Below are 19942 nucleotides of genomic sequence, written 5' to 3'. Positions count from 1 at the left end.
GGAGAGAAAAATAGAAAAATCTTGAATGTTTTGTCCAAGAATTGGGAGAGTAAGGTGACTGCTATTGAAGAGACTAAAGATTTGAATTCTATGTCTTTTGAATCTCTTATTAATTCTCTAATCTCTTATGAGCTAAAACTTAAGACTAAGGTACAAGAAGAAGAAGATGCAAAGGTGAGAAGGAACATTGCTCTAAAAGCATCTCAAGATGAAGATGACTCGATTTCCTTGGATGAAAAAGATATGTATGTGGATGACAATGATCTATCCCTCATTACAAAAAATTTCAAGAGAATCCTCAACAAAAGGTGATTCAGAAAAGGAGGACCTAGCAATCCGAATCCCAATCAATTCAACAATACAAGAAACAATGGAAAGCTAGAGGCCAACAAAAAGTAAGGTAACAAATGCTATGAATGCGGCCATCTTGGATACTACATGAGTGAGTGTCCAATGATGAAGAAGAAAGAAGGAAGAAAATCAAGATTCAACAACTTCCAATTCACATGGAATAGGTGCAACTCCGATGGTAAAATTGAAGAGGAAGAAGAATCTGTTTAATTGACTTTTATGACCGTTAGAGATAATGAGGTAACAACTTGTAACATTCAATTTGAAAGTGGTAATGAAACTGATGATGATCTTGAATCTTTCATTGAAAAATTACATGATAGTTTGAAAGAATCTTATACTAGAAACAAGGAATTAAAACACAAAATTAGTTTTCTTCTTCAGAATAATGCACGCCTTTTTCAAGAAAACAAGAAGCTGAAAACTGAAAATGATTTCTTGAAAAAGAATGAGATTGATTTATAACATAAGTTTGATAGAAAAATAAGAATTTGTGAAATGTTCAAAGAGGAATAAGGTGATCTGAAAGAAAGAATGGATAATCTAAATGAGTTTCTTCAATATAAGAAACAAAACTGTTTTCAAGGAAATGGAACAAAATCTCATCTTGGCATGAGAAGAAGATAAATTTTGGTGCAAATGATTTTGCTGTTTATAAGAGAAGATAAGTAAGATTTATTAAATCTGTTTATGCAAATAACTCATTAATTATGTGTAATTTTTGTTGTCAAAAAGATCATATGAAAAGCAATTGCTATGTGAGAAAGAACATGAGAAGATGCATGAAATGCATGTAGATAATTAGACATGATACTAACTCTCAAGAACCTAAAAATTAGTGGGTACCATATATTAGTTCTTGAACTCTTGAGTAGGTGAACTTGGTGAACATTAATAAGAAATCAAAGTGGTTCATAGACAGTGAATGTTCAAGACACATGACCGGTAATCCATTATAATTCATCAAATTCAAACCAAAATCTAGTGGCATAATGATATTTGGAGGTGATGTATTTCTACCTCAAGACCATTGGAGTTTTTATATTTTAATTTGTTTGGTCCTACACAAATTGCTAACTTGGGTGGTAAGAGATATTGTTCAGTCATTATTGATGATTATTCTAAATACATTTGGGTGGTTTTTCTTACTCACAAAGATGATACTTTCAAAAAATTTCGTTTTCCTATTTGTAAAAGTTCAAAATCTACTTGGTTTGAATATTGTTAAAATCAGAAGTGTCAATTGTTCGGAATTTAAATGTTGTGACTTTCTGAAATTTTGTGAAACACTTTAGGCACTTTAGGGTCATTTGCACTTCATATTAGGATGCATCTTTTGTATTTTCTCTTTTGATGTTTCAAGTACTTTGTACTAATAGATCTTGGTTAACATTGATGTTTTCTAGTTGAATTGCTAATGTATTTTGGTTGATATTTCTCTGTTTGGTACTTCTTTTGGTATTAATTCTCTGTTTTTGACTGATGATTGATGTTGGTATGTTGGTGATTGTTGAATTCTAATATCATTTCTCTATTTATGATTGATAGTTTGGATTCTCTGATATGGCAACTACATTATGGATTATGGTTGCTGGATTTTACTCTCATCTTATGATGATAAAAAAGGGGAGAAATGGATGCTATGTGAAAGGAAAAATTATTTTGAGATTATAAGTTTGACACTTAAAATTTTTTGATGCAATGTGTGACGCCCCCACTTCTCCTTAAGACGAACCAAATGGTATCCGCGGGACGCCTGCCTAACTCTCGCCAGGACTCGGTACAATCCATAATTCAAGATTAGGAATACTTCAAATTACTTCAATATATAATAAAAGTACTCCAAAATATTTCACACTTACAATAAATCAGCTCTCAAGCTTAATACAACCCAAAAGAATATTTACTACAGCCATCTGTTGTAATACAACTTAAAATATTCCAAAAGAGAACAATCTAGTACTATTCACGAGCACTATTGGTCTCGAACCCTATTAAGGAAAACAAAATCGTGGAATGAGCTACACAGCCCAATGAGGTTCCAAGACACTCTAACAGTTCTAATAAAGCAAGTAATGTGAGCGTATCATATGTACGGTTCAAGGTTATATATTAGCACATTAACATAAGACAATAACCAATGTACGAGTAATTAGCATAACTCATGTATAGCTCGAGATTTCACCTTGGCACATTATCATGAAACGGTTATCATTATGCAGAAATAAACACATATTGAACGATACGGTGTTCCATTGGAACTATTTCGATCAACTGCACCTTGTAACTTCCGGTCCCCACGGTACTGTCTGGCCATCACCTTATCCCTCCAGTGGTAATACTCGAGTATACCGAAACGGTGGCCCATGATTCCAACCTACCCGACTGAGTCCAGTCCTGGCTCGAGTAGGTCAGTAACCAAGGGCAGGGCCTAAATTCAGCTTAGAGCTTATAACATGCACAAGTAATCAAGTAAACCGACGAAAGGTAAAATTTTATCATTTGAGTAGGTCGAGTGAGATAAAGTATACACTCGCCTTAAGAGGGTGGACAATTTCATAAGAACATGTAATTTACCGTAATCAAATAATTCAAATAATCAAGTAATCAAGTAAGCAGGTAATCAAGTAAATAGGTAATCAAGTAGGTTGGTAAACGGTACGTAGTTACGGTTAACTGTTGACGGTTAACGGTTAACGATAAGTGATTACGATTAATTGGTAGACATTCGTCATTTTAATGGGCCACCATTGGCCGTGTCCCACTTTTACCACTTAAGAGTCGAGGAGATTCCTTCCAACCGACTTATGCAGCCATAGCATCATTAATCATTTAAACACATCACATAAATATGCAATTCAAGTATCTCAAGTCGAGTAATTCAAGTATATGTATTTCAAGTATTTCATGTCGAGTAATTCAAGTATGCCCTACTTAAATATCCATGAGTGTGGTAAATACTTAACATGTAACACTTAACACTTAATGATCATGGAATAAGCATGTCATAAACTCATTCAAATTACGTACTCCTATATAGAACACTCACCTATTGAAACAAGAAAGTAAACACTCAAACAAGTGTTTAGGCGTCCGCTCCGAGTTGGTCTTGAAGATCCCCTTGAGCGTCTAAGCAAATAACAATTAACTATCACACACTATCACTTAAAATTTCCAATTATCACGGAAGGTCACACACTAGTACAATCTAGAAAATATCGCAATGATGAGCCTAAATTTCCTCGTAAAATCGAGGCCCAAGAGTGGAGTTCAAAAACTCAAGAGTAATCCAATTTTCATCCTCAAAATCATTGGATGGAAACAAGTACATATAAATCATTTTCAAAACAAATGACCATCGAAAGTAAAGCTGCCACGTCACAATCCGGCCAAGAACTGGCCGGATATCCCGCCGGATTTCTGGCCGAATTTAAGGCAGTGAAGAAACCCAATTTTTTTTCAAAACTCACCACCAATCCGGCCAAGAACTGGCCGGATACACGGCCGGATTCTATGAAATTATTCCCGCGCGGATTCTTTTCAAAATGGCCAAAATTTTTTATTTTTGGGATATTTTTTGAAAAATCATAACTCACTCCCTGAATGTCAAAAATTGAAAAACTTGAAACTGTTGGAAACTACATTCTGAGTACTACAAGTTCCTAGAAGACACCTTTCCATGAATCCAAGTGGACGATATTCAAAAATTAACTCAAAATTGATAACCTGAGTTATCAAAACAGATTTAGGTTGGTTTTTGGCCAACTTTGGAAATTCGGTTAAATTCACTCAATTTGAACTAGCCTTTGAAATTTGGTACTCCTCTAGAGTTACAATCCAAGTTTAAAACGAAACAAGCGGAACGAGGATTGAAGTTTTGAACACCAAGATATGGTGGTTCAAAATTACCAAAATTCCCTTGTTAAACAAGGGTTTTCCAAACTCAAATCATGAACCTTGGAAATTTAGTTGAACAGCGAAACGGACTCGGAATAGCACCAAATTTAGCAGTTTCCCTATTCCTCTGCCAATTTTCATAGAAAAATATGTACGGAAAGTTGGTTAACGAAACCGTTGAAATCACAAGAAATTCTAAGGCTAAACTACCTTTGAACTTCCGTTTTGCCGTTTCCAAACATTTGGTCAAGAAACATTTCAAACATGATCCATTCCAGTAAGTAATGTCTAAAATATGTCCAAGGTACATTTGATAGGTGATTTACACTAAGAAGCTTTGGACAACAAGTCCCAAATCAATGTTAGTTTCAAATCTGTCCAAATGCATGGTATTCCTTCACAAGACCAGATTCGAATTTTGATCATAAATTACTCAATTCAACTCAGAATTGAGCATGGTTGGTGGCGTTAAAAAACAGACTCATAAGGCTATATTTTCTCAGAAGAAATCATTTTCAAAATCTATCCATAACTAGCTCATTCGTGAGCATCAAGTTACAGCTCATGTGCTGCCTTCCAGGAAACAATGAAACAGGACATCAATTTTCAAATGAGTGGTTTGACTCATTCAGATAGAACCAGAATGTATATTTTATACCGTTGAAAATATGGGAATGTCTAGTTTCTAGTGCCACAAACGGCACTCGATTTCAACATTGGAGTAAAAAGATATAGTAGAAACAAAAACACTGCCTGGGTGAATACGGGAATAGTTTCCAGATTTCTAAGCTTTCGTAAATCCAACATTTGGGTGACCAAATCAAGTTATTTTTCAATGAAACTTTTACACACTCAATATAACATGTAAACAACATAAGCAAGCCATTAGAACCTCAAAATTTTGCACCAAAGTGCTTGAACAAAGCAGGGGCAAAATGATCACTTTTGGTCATTGCACCATCCTTGAGTTTCTATCAACAACCCAATATTAATCCACTAGTTTAAGCACTAAATAAACATTATTACCATCCAAACACCACAAATCAGTCCATATATCCAAGGTGGGAGTTCATAGAGCCCACACAACAATTTTTTTCTCAAAATAATGCTACTCACTTGCATGCATGAGTTTATATGAGCACTAGAACTTCCATAAATCAATATTTCGGTAGTTGATCGTTATTTACTTCACTTGGTGTCCTAAGCAGAAATTTTCGGTCCCTCCTTGGCCCAAGAAAATCGTGAAAACAGCCCCTTTTTCTTAGCTTAGTGTAGTCTCCAAGTGATTAGCTATGTATGGTGAAATTTTGGTATGATTTGGTGGAGGATCAGTGAAGATTTGATGAAGGAAAAATGAAGAACTTTGGTGGGTTTTCTTCTTGAGGTGCACGGCTGTCTTAGAGCAAGAAAATAAGAGTGTTGCATGCCACTTTAGATGATGAATTGAAGGGTTTTGATCTAGTGTGATGCACCCATGAGAAGCTTAATAATGTGTGACCCAAAATGCTCCCAAAATCAACTAAGGATAGTGCGCGTACACGCGTGCTTCGTGCTCCATTCCTCTCGGGTTTATTTCACTAGTGCACTAAACCTCTAATGCACTTGTATACATACTATTGTTATTCATTCTTAATAGTCTAGAAATAAAGGTCTTAAGTCCCTCAATTAAACCGCGCGTGTGAAAATGCGTATTTCCGATTTGTGCGCGATAAAATGGAATTTTTTAAAAATTCTTATAACGATTGTACTACTAACTAATACTTGAGTATTTAAACATAAAAATACCTATTTTAAAACTAATGTATAAGTCTCCAATTTTTCAAACTCATTGTACTCTCAATCGATCACTGTCTCCAAATGCGCATTCACTATTCTCACTAAATGAGCTTCCAAAAATTAATTTCCATAACAAGTCATTTTAAAAATACATGTAAGTCATAGTTCCATGTAATTGGATCTAAAAAGGTTACAAAATAATATTCGGGGTAAACGGACATTTAAATATTTAAATAAACTCGTAACAGGAGTTTAAAATAAATAAATTTTATGAGTCCTCACGACTTTTCTTAATCTACTATTGATCATTCTTATTTTTCCAAAATTAATACGCTCTCAATTCAAATGTAGTCTTGAAAAATGGGTACTCATTGTTCTGAACTAAACGAATTTTTGAAAAGTAACTTTTCTAACAAACGCTTTAAAAACATAAGAGAGGCATTTTTCCATATAAATGGATTTTTAGATAGTCTAATTAAATAATTAATTAAGCTAGTAAAATAAAATGAAATAAGAAAATTTTTCGGGTCCTCACACAATGAGTGAGGGGGAGTTTATGCTCATATGCTCAATCTTTTTCTTTCTTTCATCCATTGTTTTGTCATCATCAAAAAGAGGGAGGATGTTGACATTGGTCCCTAACTTTTGATGTTTACAAAACAATGGATGATACTAATATTTTTTCAAGAAATACTTTCAATTATGAAGCAAATCTGATTCAAAGAACAAGAGCATTTGAAAGAGATAAAGGAAGTTGAAAACTATCGGACGCTCGCGAAAACAACATCGGACGTCCGATAAACAATGCAACATTTCAGACGCATGAAGAATTCCATCACCGGACGTCCGAAAGAATTAAGATGATTTCTTAAACTCACTGTCTGTTGTCGGACGCAAGCATCAGCTGTACCAGACGTCCGATACTCCCAATGGCTAGTTGACTCTTCAGCTGTCTTCTATCCGTTAGAAACATTAATGAAGCACTTTGTTGGTCTCATATAAATAGAGTATGGTCAGAAACTTCAAACAACTTTTGCACCTTGAGAATACAAGAGATCAAGAATAGTTTTAGTGAGAAAATACTCTTCAAAGAAGATTTGTACTATTAGTTGTGTGAAATTCATATAAGCTTTTCTTGTGTGAGAAAAATACTTCAATAGTATAGATTTGTGAGGGTTATTCAGAATAATAGTAAAATTTCCTAACTTGACCAAGTGTAGCTTGGGGTAAGGAGGAAGTGATCCTTCCTTTGTACACAAAGATTGGTTGTATTTGATCAATTTGAAGAAACTTACTCTATAAAGTAGCATTCAAGCTCAAGAGGAGTTTGGAAGTGAAATTGGTTTGCTATTCTTTTCTTATTATTTACTATCTTGTGAATCTTAATTGCTTATCTCTTGTACTCCCAAGCAATCTTGCTTTCTTACTATTTGTTTTATTGTGTGGTCATCTAGAAAATAAGGTAAATTTCATATTGAGCAAAAAAGTGTCTCATAACTTAATTAGTTTTTCAATAACCTAATTCACCCCCCGTCTTAAGTTGTTTTCGATCCTTACATTAATATGTGAGATGAAGGCTAAATGGCAATTGAAAAAATTTTAATGGGTAACAATTATTGTAATTTGTAAAGTTAAGTGCTTTCTCCATCTTTTTGAAGTGTCGTACATCCAACTTTTGCATGTTTTAAAATATTTTTCATGTTCATGGATGAAACAGAATAAGAATTTTTTCTTTCTCTTCCTTCTCTCTAGAAAAGAACTCTCTAACTAAAACTTTTTTCAACTCTCCCATGGGAGAGAGATCAAATTTTTCTGATATTTTTCCATGGGAGAGTCCCTCTCTATAGTTTTTTTTCATTTGTATGAATAAAATTTCTTCTAAAATTTTCTAGTTAGAGTTTCTCCTATCCTAGGGTTGCTTAGTGAGAGTTTTTTTTTTTCCTAAATTTTTTAGTAAGGATGGCAATTGGGACAGGTGCTCGGGGGGGAGGGTGGACTAATGGGGTAGGTGTTGGGGCAAGGGGCAGGGGTGCCAGCGAGGGCCTAATAGGAAGGGGGTTGGGGCAGGGGGGAATTTTTCCCCCCGTTAAGAAAGAGGGCCATAAGAGCTCGAAAATTATTTGTATAATATATGTTTTCGTCTAGAAATTTGAATGTGTTGCAATCTACTTGTTATTATTTAATTTATGTGTTTACTTGTTTTTTGTGATTAAACAAGTTGAATGTACCATAAATTAGAGTAGGATCAACCCTTATAGGAATTAACAAACTATAGTAAGAAATTAGTAGGGTCATAGCATGATAATATAGAAATGTGGGGTAATTTTTAGATTAACTTTTGACTCATGCATGATTGACAAGTGGTGTAGAGTGTGTGTCAAGTGATGGTTACCTTGCAAGACACAAAACTCTTTTTGACCAGAAAAATTGTGTCTTGCCTCCATTATCCGAGAGAGTAAAGAGTTTGAGAGATCTCTTCCTCCTCCATTTTCCAGCCTAGAAAGTAGAGAGAATTGAGAGAAAAACTTGTGTCTTGCACCAACCATTCAGCCAAGAGAGAACAGAGAGTGAAGGCAAGAGAGGAAGCTATCCATCCAACCAGCTTGAACCGAGGGGAAGAAGGGAAGTGAGCCAACTTTCCAGCTTGAATTGTAGCAAAAAGATAAGGTATTATGGCTAAGAAAATTTCAGTTTTTTCATATACTTGAGGGAGATGTGGATGCATGCTTGATTTGAAGATGGATAGAAGTAGAAACCGGTGGTAGAAACCTATATGTTGCTGGAAATTTTAGTTCTTAAGCATGTGATGGATAGTCTTGTTCCACAGCTTTTCATTCAGATTTTTGGAGGAATTTTACTAGGAATGCATGATATATGTCTTATTTCTTGCTTTGCATGATGTATATAGTATGTTTACCTTTGAATCTAGTGGAAAGTTGATAACTTGAATGGAAAAAGTTTGAAGGAACTGCTGGAAAACTTGTTTGACTGGCCAAGTGAGGGAGAAAGAATTTTTCAGTTTTTCTCTGTGAATTTTTGGCTGCAAAATTTCAGATTGTTGTTCAATATACTTTATAACACATTAATCTTCACATGGATGTTGGATTTGAGTGAAAAATAAAGAGTTTAATTGGAGAAAAATTTGTTTAACAAATTGTCTTCTTATTGGAACTTTTTCCAGCTTTGAGCTGTGGAGAAAGCTTGAATTTTCAGCTCTTAGTTGCAATTTTTGTTGAGTTTTTCTAGAAAATGCTTGATTAATACCCCACCTCATGTTATGAACATGTTATTGTGTGTGGTTTATGGTTGAACGTAAGAGTAGGGTGCTATTTTTCTGCTGGAAATTTCCAGTTTGAACTGTAGGATGTGAGCTGTGTTTTTCAGCTTGTAACTTCCATTTTGTTGAGATTTTTCTAGAAAATTCATGCCTTATAGTCACCTTATGATATATTGCATGATTTATGCTTGAATCAAGAAGGAAAGTTGAGATTTTGGTTAGAAATCAACATGCATGTAGCCTATTTTGGGATAAAAATTTCCAACCCTGAATCATGGTTAAATTTCAATCTTTATTTCGAAATTTTGTTGCCATTTTACTGTAAATTCATGTGATATGCATGTTAATGGGTAATGACAAGTTTTGCCATGCTAAATCTAAAAGCTATAAGAGAAAATTTGAATCGAAATGCTGGAATTTTCTGTTTGAAGCCCGAAAGTCACTGTAACCACCATTTTATTTCAGATTTAACAATAAAATGTTGGCTGCAAACATGCACATATTGGCTTATTAAACTTTTAATGCTTTAATCATGACATGCATGAATAAATTTACTATTTTTGGAGAAAAATTTGATGCAATGTTGGTGAGAAAATTCTGTTAAAAGAAGCCGAGAGTGAGGGTAAGGTTTCCAATCTTATTTCCAAGAATTTGGTTACAAACCTTTATACCTTTTTGCTCACATGTTTGATAACCCTTTTAAACTAGATTTTCATGTATTATTGCACTTGATTTGACTATGATAATTTAGTAATTTTGGAAAGAAAGTTAGTAGTGTCGAAAGGTCTAGTAATTATAGTTTGGGCATGTTCCAGGAGTCGATGGTGAGGTAAAAGGAAACCTGGAAGTCGAGGCATGACTTTTCACTCGATTTCGTGAGTGTTCTGTATTTGTTTGTAATGATTGAAAACATGATGAACGATAAATGTTATGTGTTTAATTGACTAACACTTGTTGGATTATTGATGTTTGAATTGTTTAGAGTGGCGTTTAATAATTGCTACTATTTTACTGAAAGACGAGCGCATATTTTATTGCACTCGACCTAAGTGAATTTTGGAAATATCGTTAGTGAATCATTGTAAAGTATACCTCAATTGTTCCTCGCTTTCTAAGTCGGGGATGTACTTTATTGCACACGCTTAGTTGAGTTTGAAGGTTGATAATTAACCAAGTAATACTGTAACTATGCATGACCGTTATTAGGTCCGAACCCCATCGATGGTCAGCCTATTCGAGCCAGCAACGGGCTTGGTCAAATAGATCGATAGTTCTTGGATACAGTTTATTGGTATACTCAATTATTACCCACCGAGGTGATCACCAAACACTGGAAGGAGGAGAATGTTGGATACTGTTGAATTGGGGAAGTGATTCATGATTGAAGGGGATTATATACTGTTTTGGAGGATATAAGAAGGAGATTGGTGGAATGTGAAATGATTGTAGGAAGTCGTGAAATGAATTACTTAATGGAGCTAAGTGCTACATCTGAAAACGGATGGGAGCCACCCCTAGAGTCTGTATCAGTCATATCTTTTGATATTGATTGTGCTATTTGTTAAGAATTGTTTCACAAATTATCTTATTATTAATTGGTTTGTTATTCCTGTTATATTACTGAATGTGTGTTTAAAATACTTGTTTTCTTAGAACCTCACTAGACGTAAACTCGCAATTTTAATTTGTTTTCCTTAACAGGGGTTGAAAACGTGGAACCAAGAAATAGTGAATTTGAGATTTGAAATCTTTGATTTAAGTAAATTGCAATCCTATTTGTATTTAATGAATTGATTGAATAACTTATATTTTGATCCATTTAGTTGGACACATAAGTATGGATGATTTGGAATGTTGGATGGTTTGTAATGTTTAATTGTAGTGTTTTATGTTTATTTTGGAGTTAATGCTATTGATCGGAAGATTTTGAATGAGTTCTGATGAGAATTAGGCAAGCTGTTTGTTAAACTTTAGGGTACGCCCTAAGGGGAGGTAAGGTCGTCACAGAGGTAGGGGGCGGGGGAGTATACCCCCACCCCGTCACCCATTAAAAAAATTATACACACACACACACATATATATATATATATTATATTTAATTTAATTTGTTACAAAATTATAATAATAATATTATTAGTTATAAGTGTTATATAATATATATTAGCATATGTAATATAATTGATACTATCAATTATATGAATAATTATACATGTCTACTAATAGAGATTATTAATTAGTTATACTAAATTTACTAATACATTTATCCTATATTCCTAATTACACTTAACACAATAACACTTTTTTCTCAAAAAAAATACAATAATGATTTAGTGATTGTATTTGCTTCAAAAGTGAAAACTTGACTACTTTAGTTGCATTTGTTTCATTATGTTGGATTGTATTCAAATAGTTTTTTTTGATTGATTTTATGGGTTTCAATTGTAAAATTACAATGGCTAATGACTCAATGATGTGTTGATATTTTAATAATTGATTGCTTGTAAAAATTTGACTATAATGAAATTATATGACAAATTTTATTAGTTCCACAGGGGAAGTGGGGCAGGACGGGGGAGGGGGGAATTAGTGGGCAGCGGGTCCCCTGCCCCCACCCCTTTGCCATTCCTACTTTTTAGTGAGATTTTTATTCTTTCCTATGAATTTCTAGTGAAAGTTTTTGATAGTTTTTTTTTCAATTTTCTTTTATTAGATCCGAGTTTTTTCAAATTTTGATTATCAGATCTGGAATTTTTTTGGAACTATTCGGTAGATATCATCATAATATCTAGATTTAAAACAGTTAATCAATAGATTCGACGATTGGAAGCGTGCACAGATGTCCGTGGAGGTACAATTACTTTAGCTCATTTTTAAATTTGGGGCTTTATACTGCAATTTTTAACTATTCTTCTGCTCTTTAAATGTATAGCATTTATTTTTTAAATCTGTTCTTTGATATCTGTGTATGTTTAATGAAATTATAATGTTTTATCAATAAAAATATTTTTCAGGTTCAAATAGTCAAAGCATAAGTTTTACTCGTTCCTCTCTCTTATGCCTTTGTGTTTTTGTTGATAAAATCTATCATAAAATTCAAATTTTGAATTTGAATAGTAAAGTTTGAAAGATCTAAATAACTATCAATATCAATACACTAATGTCAACATCTGCTTAATTCTCAAAAAGTAGATTGTTTAACTTTTAATATTCCCAAACAATAAGTGTCTACATCTCTATGACTAGTACAAAAGAGAATTAGTGTAATATATATATATATATACACACACACATTGACATTGACAGTGTATAAAAAAATTATCTATATCCATACGGAAAATGACCAATTTCATCCCTAAATTTTTTTTATTGGTAGCGACTTATTTCTGAAGTATGTACTTGAAGCTCAGAGCAAAATTTATGAATGGCAGATATTGAAATAAAAGGGCAAGCAGAAAAAGATGCACGCGAACAAAGGGCAACTATAGTATCTAGGTATATACCTATCTATAATTGAGAAGGTAGTAGATTCATGATGGCTTAAGTTGAGAATCATTGGAGGTGTTAACGGCAGAGTAAATCTGAAATTTTGCCACTTGGAATATATAAAAATCCAAATAAAATGTTATTGAGTGATTGAGAATGTAGGTTCATGAAGGTTGTATAACTTGAAAAAGGAGTTCTAACCACTAGAGGTGCTGGAATATCAATCTAGTGCTGAGAGTTTGTAATCCCTAACTATGAAAAAGAAATATAGAAAGGAAGAGCAGTAATAAAACTTTGTTACAATTGAATAATATATTCAATTCGCACACATTTCTGAAGCATTTGTCCAATGACTTGCAAAAATTGAAAGAGAGTTCAGAAGTTGAATACAAAGAATTCCTCAATCTTTACCTGGCGGATTCCATCAACCAAATGAATGTTACGCAACTATGCTAAGGTGGATAAATGATATGCAAGATCCACATTCGCATCCACACAATTGAACACATCAAGATGTTATCAAAGGTGAATGATCCAAAATTCATTGACGGTGATAACAAAATACAAGCAATACTCAGCTGTAAAAGCAGACAAAACAGTAAGTCCATCAAATGCTCTTCATTTATGGATTGGCAGTAGCAGTAATTCCATTAACTTGCCAGAAAATCAGATGTTTCATCTGTTAGTGTTAAGGTTTTGTCTTTCCATTTCAACAATTCCTAAAATGAAGTGTTTTGCTCTAATGCATCTCAACTTTCTGAACGAATACATAATCTATGATCAGAAAAAAGTCATATTCTACATGATGCATTTATTTGTTACTTTATCTAACTCCAATAGAAGGAAACTTATCCGCGTAATGGCGCAACCTATAGTTATAAAAGACATGCTTTGATGCTTAAATGGTTAAGGGATGTACCTTGAATCAAGTCAAGCATAGCGAGCACATTTTCAGAATTATCAAAATCAATCACAAAGTATAATGTACCATAATGCTTGTAAACAAATCTGGTATCCTGAAATAAGGAAGAAAGCATGATTAGTTTTCTGAATCCCTTTTACAAATCTAGAGCTGGAACAAAGTGCTGATCAACCCACATAACAAAGACTCGAAAACTTTAAGAAAGAAAGAAAAACAGTGCACTATGCACTATAAGAGCAAGAATTACCGGGCTTAAAGTTGATTGGACCTCAACAAAGTTGCCAACATTTTGAGGCCTGCTGGAGTAGTTGGGTACCAAAAAGTGGGGGACCGTTGTCTCAGCGTCAATTCTGTGCCTAGCTGACATTTTAGTGAGGAACTGAAGGGAACAATCTTGAAATTTTGAGAAAATGTAAATTTTGCCATACATCAAAAACCTTCCAGTGAAGATTTTAATATCTTTGTTAATGTATTTTTACTAAACCGCAATCACCAGGGTTTGGGTTCACTAACTTGTCCTAAATCAATTAGCGTCTCAGCATAACTTAAGCAGAAATAGAGCTTGCTTAATTAGATTGTTGAATGTTATTGATGTAAAACAAATCCCTAGAGATTGTTGACCAATGCCTGAACTAGTCAGGACTTCCACCAGATACCAGGCTGAGGATCTGTATCATGCCCTTCAGCCATCCAAAGCACAAGAAACCGATTTGGTGGGGGGCCGGGGGTTGGGGGGGGGGGGGGGGGTTTGGATAGCCCCGAAAAAAATGGAGGAAATGTACCACCTAAAATACACCCCGCTGTAACAAAACAATGCACTTAAGATTCAAATACTGTAGTAAGACACTAGAGAATATCCTCTGTTTTTCCAAATACAAATTTCTATGAACATTTGTCTGGCTAAAGCTTTCCATAGTCTCTTAATCCCAAGGCAGATGAAAGTGCACAATTAAGACATCTAGAGGTTTACACTGGTCAGTAAAAACTAAACAACAAGATCTTGTGCCAATGATGTTATCCAAGACAGTGCAGCCTAATCAAGCATATAGATGCGAGAGGCAATATCTTGGACCAACCAATCAAGTCCATCAAGTAACCCCTCTCCAGTGTATGCACTACATCCCACAATTCTCCAATGTCGACTTTTATCCATAGCTTCTAAGTTGAGTACCTAATCAATAAAACAAGAAGAAGATGAGTAAAGGATTTGGTCTCAACATTGTACAGTTTTATTCATATGATTCAGGAATATATATCCACTCCAGAAACACTGCTCTCATATGAATCAGGAATATGAAGCAAATCCAGATATAGACTGCCATCCTGCATGTATAATCCTTAGGCCTCCATTCTCTTTCAATTATAGGAGAAGAAACAAAAATAGAAGAAAAAATAAGAAGATTATTCTAGCAAAAAGGAGCCTGATTTGATGGCCTTCAGGCTTACTTTAGCTATTTCATCCGGAGAGAGAGAACCTTGTATATCCTGCTTGTTTGCAAAAATCAACAATGATGCTCCTGATAGCCTCTGTCATTTCACATCAAAAAAGCAGAGAGAGAGAGAGAGAGAGTGTTACAAATCCAACAATTTCAAAAACAATCTAAACATTTTTTGGAAAGTAAGTGTACAGCTTTTCAATCCAGGAAACTGAGGCAGTTTTATGGACCAGTGACATTAGACAACCTTATTTGCCCGGGATTTTAATAGGTATAGACAGGGAAAGGGACAAACTTGACTTTCCCAATTTATACCGGGTGAGTAAGAAATGAGCTAATCAAATTTTTATCCCCATATACCAAAAATAGAGAAACTGTTAAGATTAGGAAAATAGGACTTGAAGGCTATGAGGTCACCATGGAATGGCACTTTGTGTCTTCTACTTCAAACAACTGGATAAGGTATACAGATATTTTTGATCTTTCATTCTTTCTAGTCATGACCATGTCAATTTGCCAAGTTCCAAGTACAATACCTCAGCATGGGATATCACTAGTCTGAAGATTTTTATGCTGAAGGGGGAAACATTATTATATCCTTCCCCACATAACAATGATGCGTGTTGTGATGTCCATGAGATTACCAAGTCGACCATATGAAATGGAGCAGTATGCCACAAATAGCAAAATTGAAAGTGAATAAATTGTAATTGTGGATGTCAGGGTGATCAGTTAAAGCTATGGTAGGAAATTAATCACTGTCAAAATTTAGCAAAATGAAAATGTAATCCATAGCCTAACTAAAGACCACAAGTTTCTTCTTTTAAATAGGAAAACAGGTCTCAAACTGAGCAAAACAATTACGAACATAAGATATACCTCTTCTTTCAAAAGATTATGCAATTCATATTTGCAGTCATCTAGCCTTCTAAGATCTGAACTGTCCACAACCCAAACCAATCCATCAGTCTGCTCGAAATAGTTCCTCCAGTAAGATCTAATTGTTTTCTGTCCCCCAACATCCCAAATATTCAGAGTATACCTGCCAATTACACAGTTTAATCTAGCAGCTCATCCTTCAAAACCACAACCAACAGAGAAATCAAATTTAATTAGAGTTAATACAACTGATAGGACTCAATGTTCTATTTTCAACTATATCCACAAAAATTCCTTCTTCACGATCCACACCAATTTCATATAAGATCCACTAAAGTTCTCAAGCAATATAATGACAGAACAAGCTCATTTTATCTTTAACAGAGACAAACTGAAGCCCCAACTTCTGCACCTAGAACATGGTCACCCATGTGATTGCTAGATTGCCTCTTCAGAATGAAAACCCCAGAAAGCCCATCCAGATATTATAATGAAAAAGAAGCTCTGCAAGTGAGACTACAGTCAAGCCATTAAAAAAAAAATCCCCTTCTTAAAGATGTCTCAAATATCCTTTCTTTTTTTTTTTCTTTTTCTCCAGAAATATTAAAAATAGATATGAACAAGCCGAAACTTCAAAAAAGTAGCAAAAATTTGGAGAAGCGAGAAGAATACTTTTCATAGATAATAGTCTTGATGTTGAAGCCAAGCGTGGGACTAATAACACTGGTGTCTTCCCCATTAATTTTCATCACAATTGTCGTCTTACCAGAGTTATCCAGGCCTCTGTCTCAAGAATAAAATCAAAGCTGAAGGTTAGATCTAAAGACTGAACTTGAAAATGACAAAACAAAGGAAAGGGGCAACTGGGCTCTCGATACATACACCATAAGAATCCGCATTTCCTTTTCTTTACGCTTGATCTTCCGAATTATGCTCAGAAGCCCCATTAGCTGCTAGCTTCTCAACAATGGAAGACAGATCAGGTTTTTCAGTGGAATTTGATTCAATCCTGGAGAATAAGTTAACAAGGTACTCTAGCAATTAAAACGTAAAATCGAAAAATGGTGTTCTCATTGCTACCTTCTGCAATTAGGATTAAACATTTGAATTCAAGGAAAAAGGTTTAATAGTGCTTGAAGACGTGATATGATGGATCTACAAGGGTGTGCCTTGTTGTTAGTACTAAACTTTTTTATTTCAAATCCATTCAGATACATTTTAATAAATGCATAGTTTAAGTATTGAAAGGTTCTTAAGGTCAATAATTATCTGATCTGGTTCCCAAATTTTGATATTTTGTTATTACCCGGTGAAAGTTACATGTTAGCATCCGCTTTTAACTCAATTTTGTGGTAAACTTAAGATCTCAAATGCAACAATATTCTTCTTATGATGGAAACAACAAGAAGTACACGACATGAACCCAAATAAAGATGCACCAAAAGGGTGGGAATAGATCAATTCAAACCAAGTCAGGCAGCTAGTTTGCTCTAGCAGAGTACAGATGGGAATAAGTTAGGGTACAAATGAGAATAAACACAGTTAAGTAAACTATACAGCTCCGAACAGAGGCCCCGCCCCCGCCCCGAGAGCCCCCCGCGGGGCGGTTGCCCACGAGCACCCGCCCCCATTGCCATCCCTAAACAGAACAACAAAGAAAGCAAATAGGCAAATCACAATGCTCTACTACATGTTTTGAGAAGCTAATTGGGATTCATAAAAATGAAAAATACATAAGGTGACTGCACATAATCAAAGTTGCTGCAAAACCAGGATAAAACCCCAACGCAATTTTTTTTTTCACTTCTACTGTTGAGCTCTCGAATAGATAATTTTACATTTCTTTTTGGCATATCATCAAACATCTACTACGCACAAATCATAAATGCAGCTGAATGCCCAAACAAACCCATTTCAACTCTGGGCCAAACTAAAAGACTTCTCTGTTTTCCCAAAATTAATCAAAGACAATGCAAGAAATATACGCCAAAAACAATAAGAAACTAATCTCCGTACCAATCTTTAGGCCAATCTTGTCTCGTCAAGACCCCTTAAAAGTACAGAAAGCGGGTGGCGGAGAAGGCGAAGGGCGATTGATGCTTCCTCAAGCAAGGAGAAGGTTATCGCGGCAGGGGAGGCTAGGTTGGCCGATGGGTAGTGACATAAAATAAATTCAGATACACCTGTATGCATTGCAATTTTTTTGAAGTTTTTTAGAAAATATATTGTAATAATTTAATATATGTGAGATAAAAAAATAATTGAAAATTTATTTATGAAAAACATAAAAATATTTTGATGAAAAATGGCTTCCCAATCAAGCCTCTGCCATGTGTGAGTTAATTTGGAATTAATAAACTTTTTTTTTAAGAAAATTAATTGCTGGCGAATAATCAAATTCAAGTACCAATTGACAAATATTAATTAATAAGACTAAATGTGCTTAGAAATTGATCATTTGAGATTGTATTTATTTTTGTCTAAACTTTAGATATTAGAACTGCTTGTACCTAGGGATGGCAATGGGGCGGGGGTGGGGCGGGGGACGTCGTCAAATACCTCCCTTGATGTTTTTGACAATTTCACTCGGCTGCCTCCAAATTTAGAAAATTACATTAACCTCCCTCGATTCAATAAAATGACTACAATACCCTCTATTTAATAGATAATTTACCATATATGTGGGATACGAAAACCAAACCAAAAGTAAAAGAAAAAATAAAAACCTGCAACAACTCATCATCATCCTCAACCTTACTTTAATTAATACCAATTTTTTTTTTCTTTTCCTCCCTTTTTTCTACCTCTTATAATTCTTTCATTCCTACCTATAATCTCATAGTCTTTTCCCCCAATCAATTACATCACTATGCAAACCTACCCAAATTGTTTATTTCTTGTATACTTCTCTCTTTCCGTGGTACTTAACTATTAGCCCCTCTTGTTTATTTCTTCTTGTGTTATAATTTGCATACATTAAAGAATCAAAATTTCCAAAATTACAAATTGAGGGAGCAAATGAAATTTTCATGGTCAAATTAGTTGGAGATGATGAAAATGGTTGTGATGGAGGGGAAAAATGAAATTAAAGAGTTATGGTTGGAAGAGAAAAAGGGACAAATTTGGGTTATGCTACTATGTCTATTACGTCTATTACGCACTAGAATCTAATATCTTTATTTGGTTTCATTTTTGTTTGATTTACAAGTATTGATGGTGGTTTGTCACAAAAATTAGTTTCTCTGTACGTAATGCCACTGGAGTATAGGGTTGCTCGTGGCAGGCATTAATAATGGTTAGCTAGGTCCTTTTATGTTCAAGGAAGATAATAGATGATAGGTGTTGGGTTCATAATTTGATATGTGAGATTAGTCAATAGACAAAAATATAGTGTTAATTTGGGGCGGGAAACTTTTTGAGGGTATTTTAGTTGGTGGTGGTTGTTATGGTTGATTTGTAGAGGAAGTGATTTAGGTTGAGTTTGGGATTTTGATGATGCCGAAATTGATAGAATTTAGGGATTAACTTGGAGTGCGATTTTACTAAATTTTGGGATTTTAGTGATGCCAAAATTAATAGAATTTGGGGATTAAGTTGGAGTTTGCTTGAACAAGTTGATGAGGTTTTGGATTTACAATTATCATGGAAGAATAGCAAGTCTAGATGAAAGTGTTTCTTTTTTTTTTTTCTGGTTAAATTGTTCACTAAACCTTTTTCTCACTTTCTTCTGATGTATGACATTGCATAAGGATATTTTAGGATACTTAAATATAATTCTAGCCGATGAGTCTATAATGTTACTTAAACACTAAAAGTAAGGGAGGTCAGTGTAACTTTCCAAAATTGGGGGGAGCTGAGTGAAATTGCCAGAAACCTCAAGGGAGGTTTCTGAAATCATCCCTTCAAAATTTTGTTGTGGTA

The 19942-nt window shown here is 34.4% G+C and overlaps 1 protein-coding gene and 1 long non-coding RNA gene across 3 annotated transcripts; both read right to left on the bottom strand.

Annotated features, from left to right (window-relative positions):
- Positions 1 to 12885: 12885 nt before the first annotated feature.
- LOC140038220 (uncharacterized) lies at positions 12886 to 14433 on the bottom strand. Its single transcript, XR_011842008.1, has 2 exons — positions 13954 to 14433; positions 12886 to 13800 (listed from the first exon to the last, which is right to left on the bottom strand). It is a non-coding gene; the product is annotated as an uncharacterized lncRNA (long non-coding RNA).
- A 76-nt stretch (positions 14434 to 14509) lies between these two features.
- On the bottom strand, positions 14510 to 18461 carry LOC113736657 (ADP-ribosylation factor-like protein 2). Of its 2 annotated transcripts, none has more exons than XM_027263725.2 (6): positions 18038 to 18461; positions 16904 to 17030; positions 16694 to 16804; positions 16022 to 16184; positions 15153 to 15233; positions 14510 to 14877 (listed from the first exon to the last, which is right to left on the bottom strand). In XM_027263725.2, the coding sequence occupies exons 2-6, from the start codon at positions 16966 to 16968 to the stop codon at positions 14740 to 14742; spliced, it is 558 nt and encodes a 185-aa protein (XP_027119526.2). In that variant the 5' UTR covers positions 16969 to 17030; positions 18038 to 18461; the 3' UTR covers positions 14510 to 14739. The 2 variants fall into 2 exon arrangements, with proteins under 2 accessions (XP_027119526.2, XP_027119527.2); XM_027263726.2 differs by having other exon boundaries at positions 16904 to 16978; positions 18038 to 18225.
- Between the last annotated feature and the right edge of the window lie 1481 nt (positions 18462 to 19942).

This window comes from Coffea arabica, chromosome 3e (genome assembly GCF_036785885.1).
Source record: "Coffea arabica cultivar ET-39 chromosome 3e, Coffea Arabica ET-39 HiFi, whole genome shotgun sequence".
Classification (NCBI taxonomy): Eukaryota; Viridiplantae; Streptophyta; class Magnoliopsida; order Gentianales; family Rubiaceae; genus Coffea; species Coffea arabica.
The sequence above is the reverse complement of the archived record's forward strand: the minus strand, read 5'-3'. Positions and strand labels throughout refer to the sequence as shown.

What these genes read in the sequence shown, in the direction of transcription:
- LOC113736657 (XM_027263725.2), bottom strand. Translation starts at nt 16,968, where the DNA reads ATGGGGCTTCTGAGCATAATTCGGAAGATCAAGCGTAAAGAAAAGGAA. An exon ending in AAGACTATTATCTATGAAAA is followed by an intron (nt 16,185 to 16,693) that starts GTATTCTTCTCG and finishes TGTAATTGGCAG; the next exon opens with GTATACTCTGAATATTTGGG. An exon ending in ATAATCTTTTGAAAGAAGAG is followed by an intron (nt 15,234 to 16,021) that starts GTATATCTTATG and finishes GTGAAATGACAG; the next exon opens with AGGCTATCAGGAGCATCATT.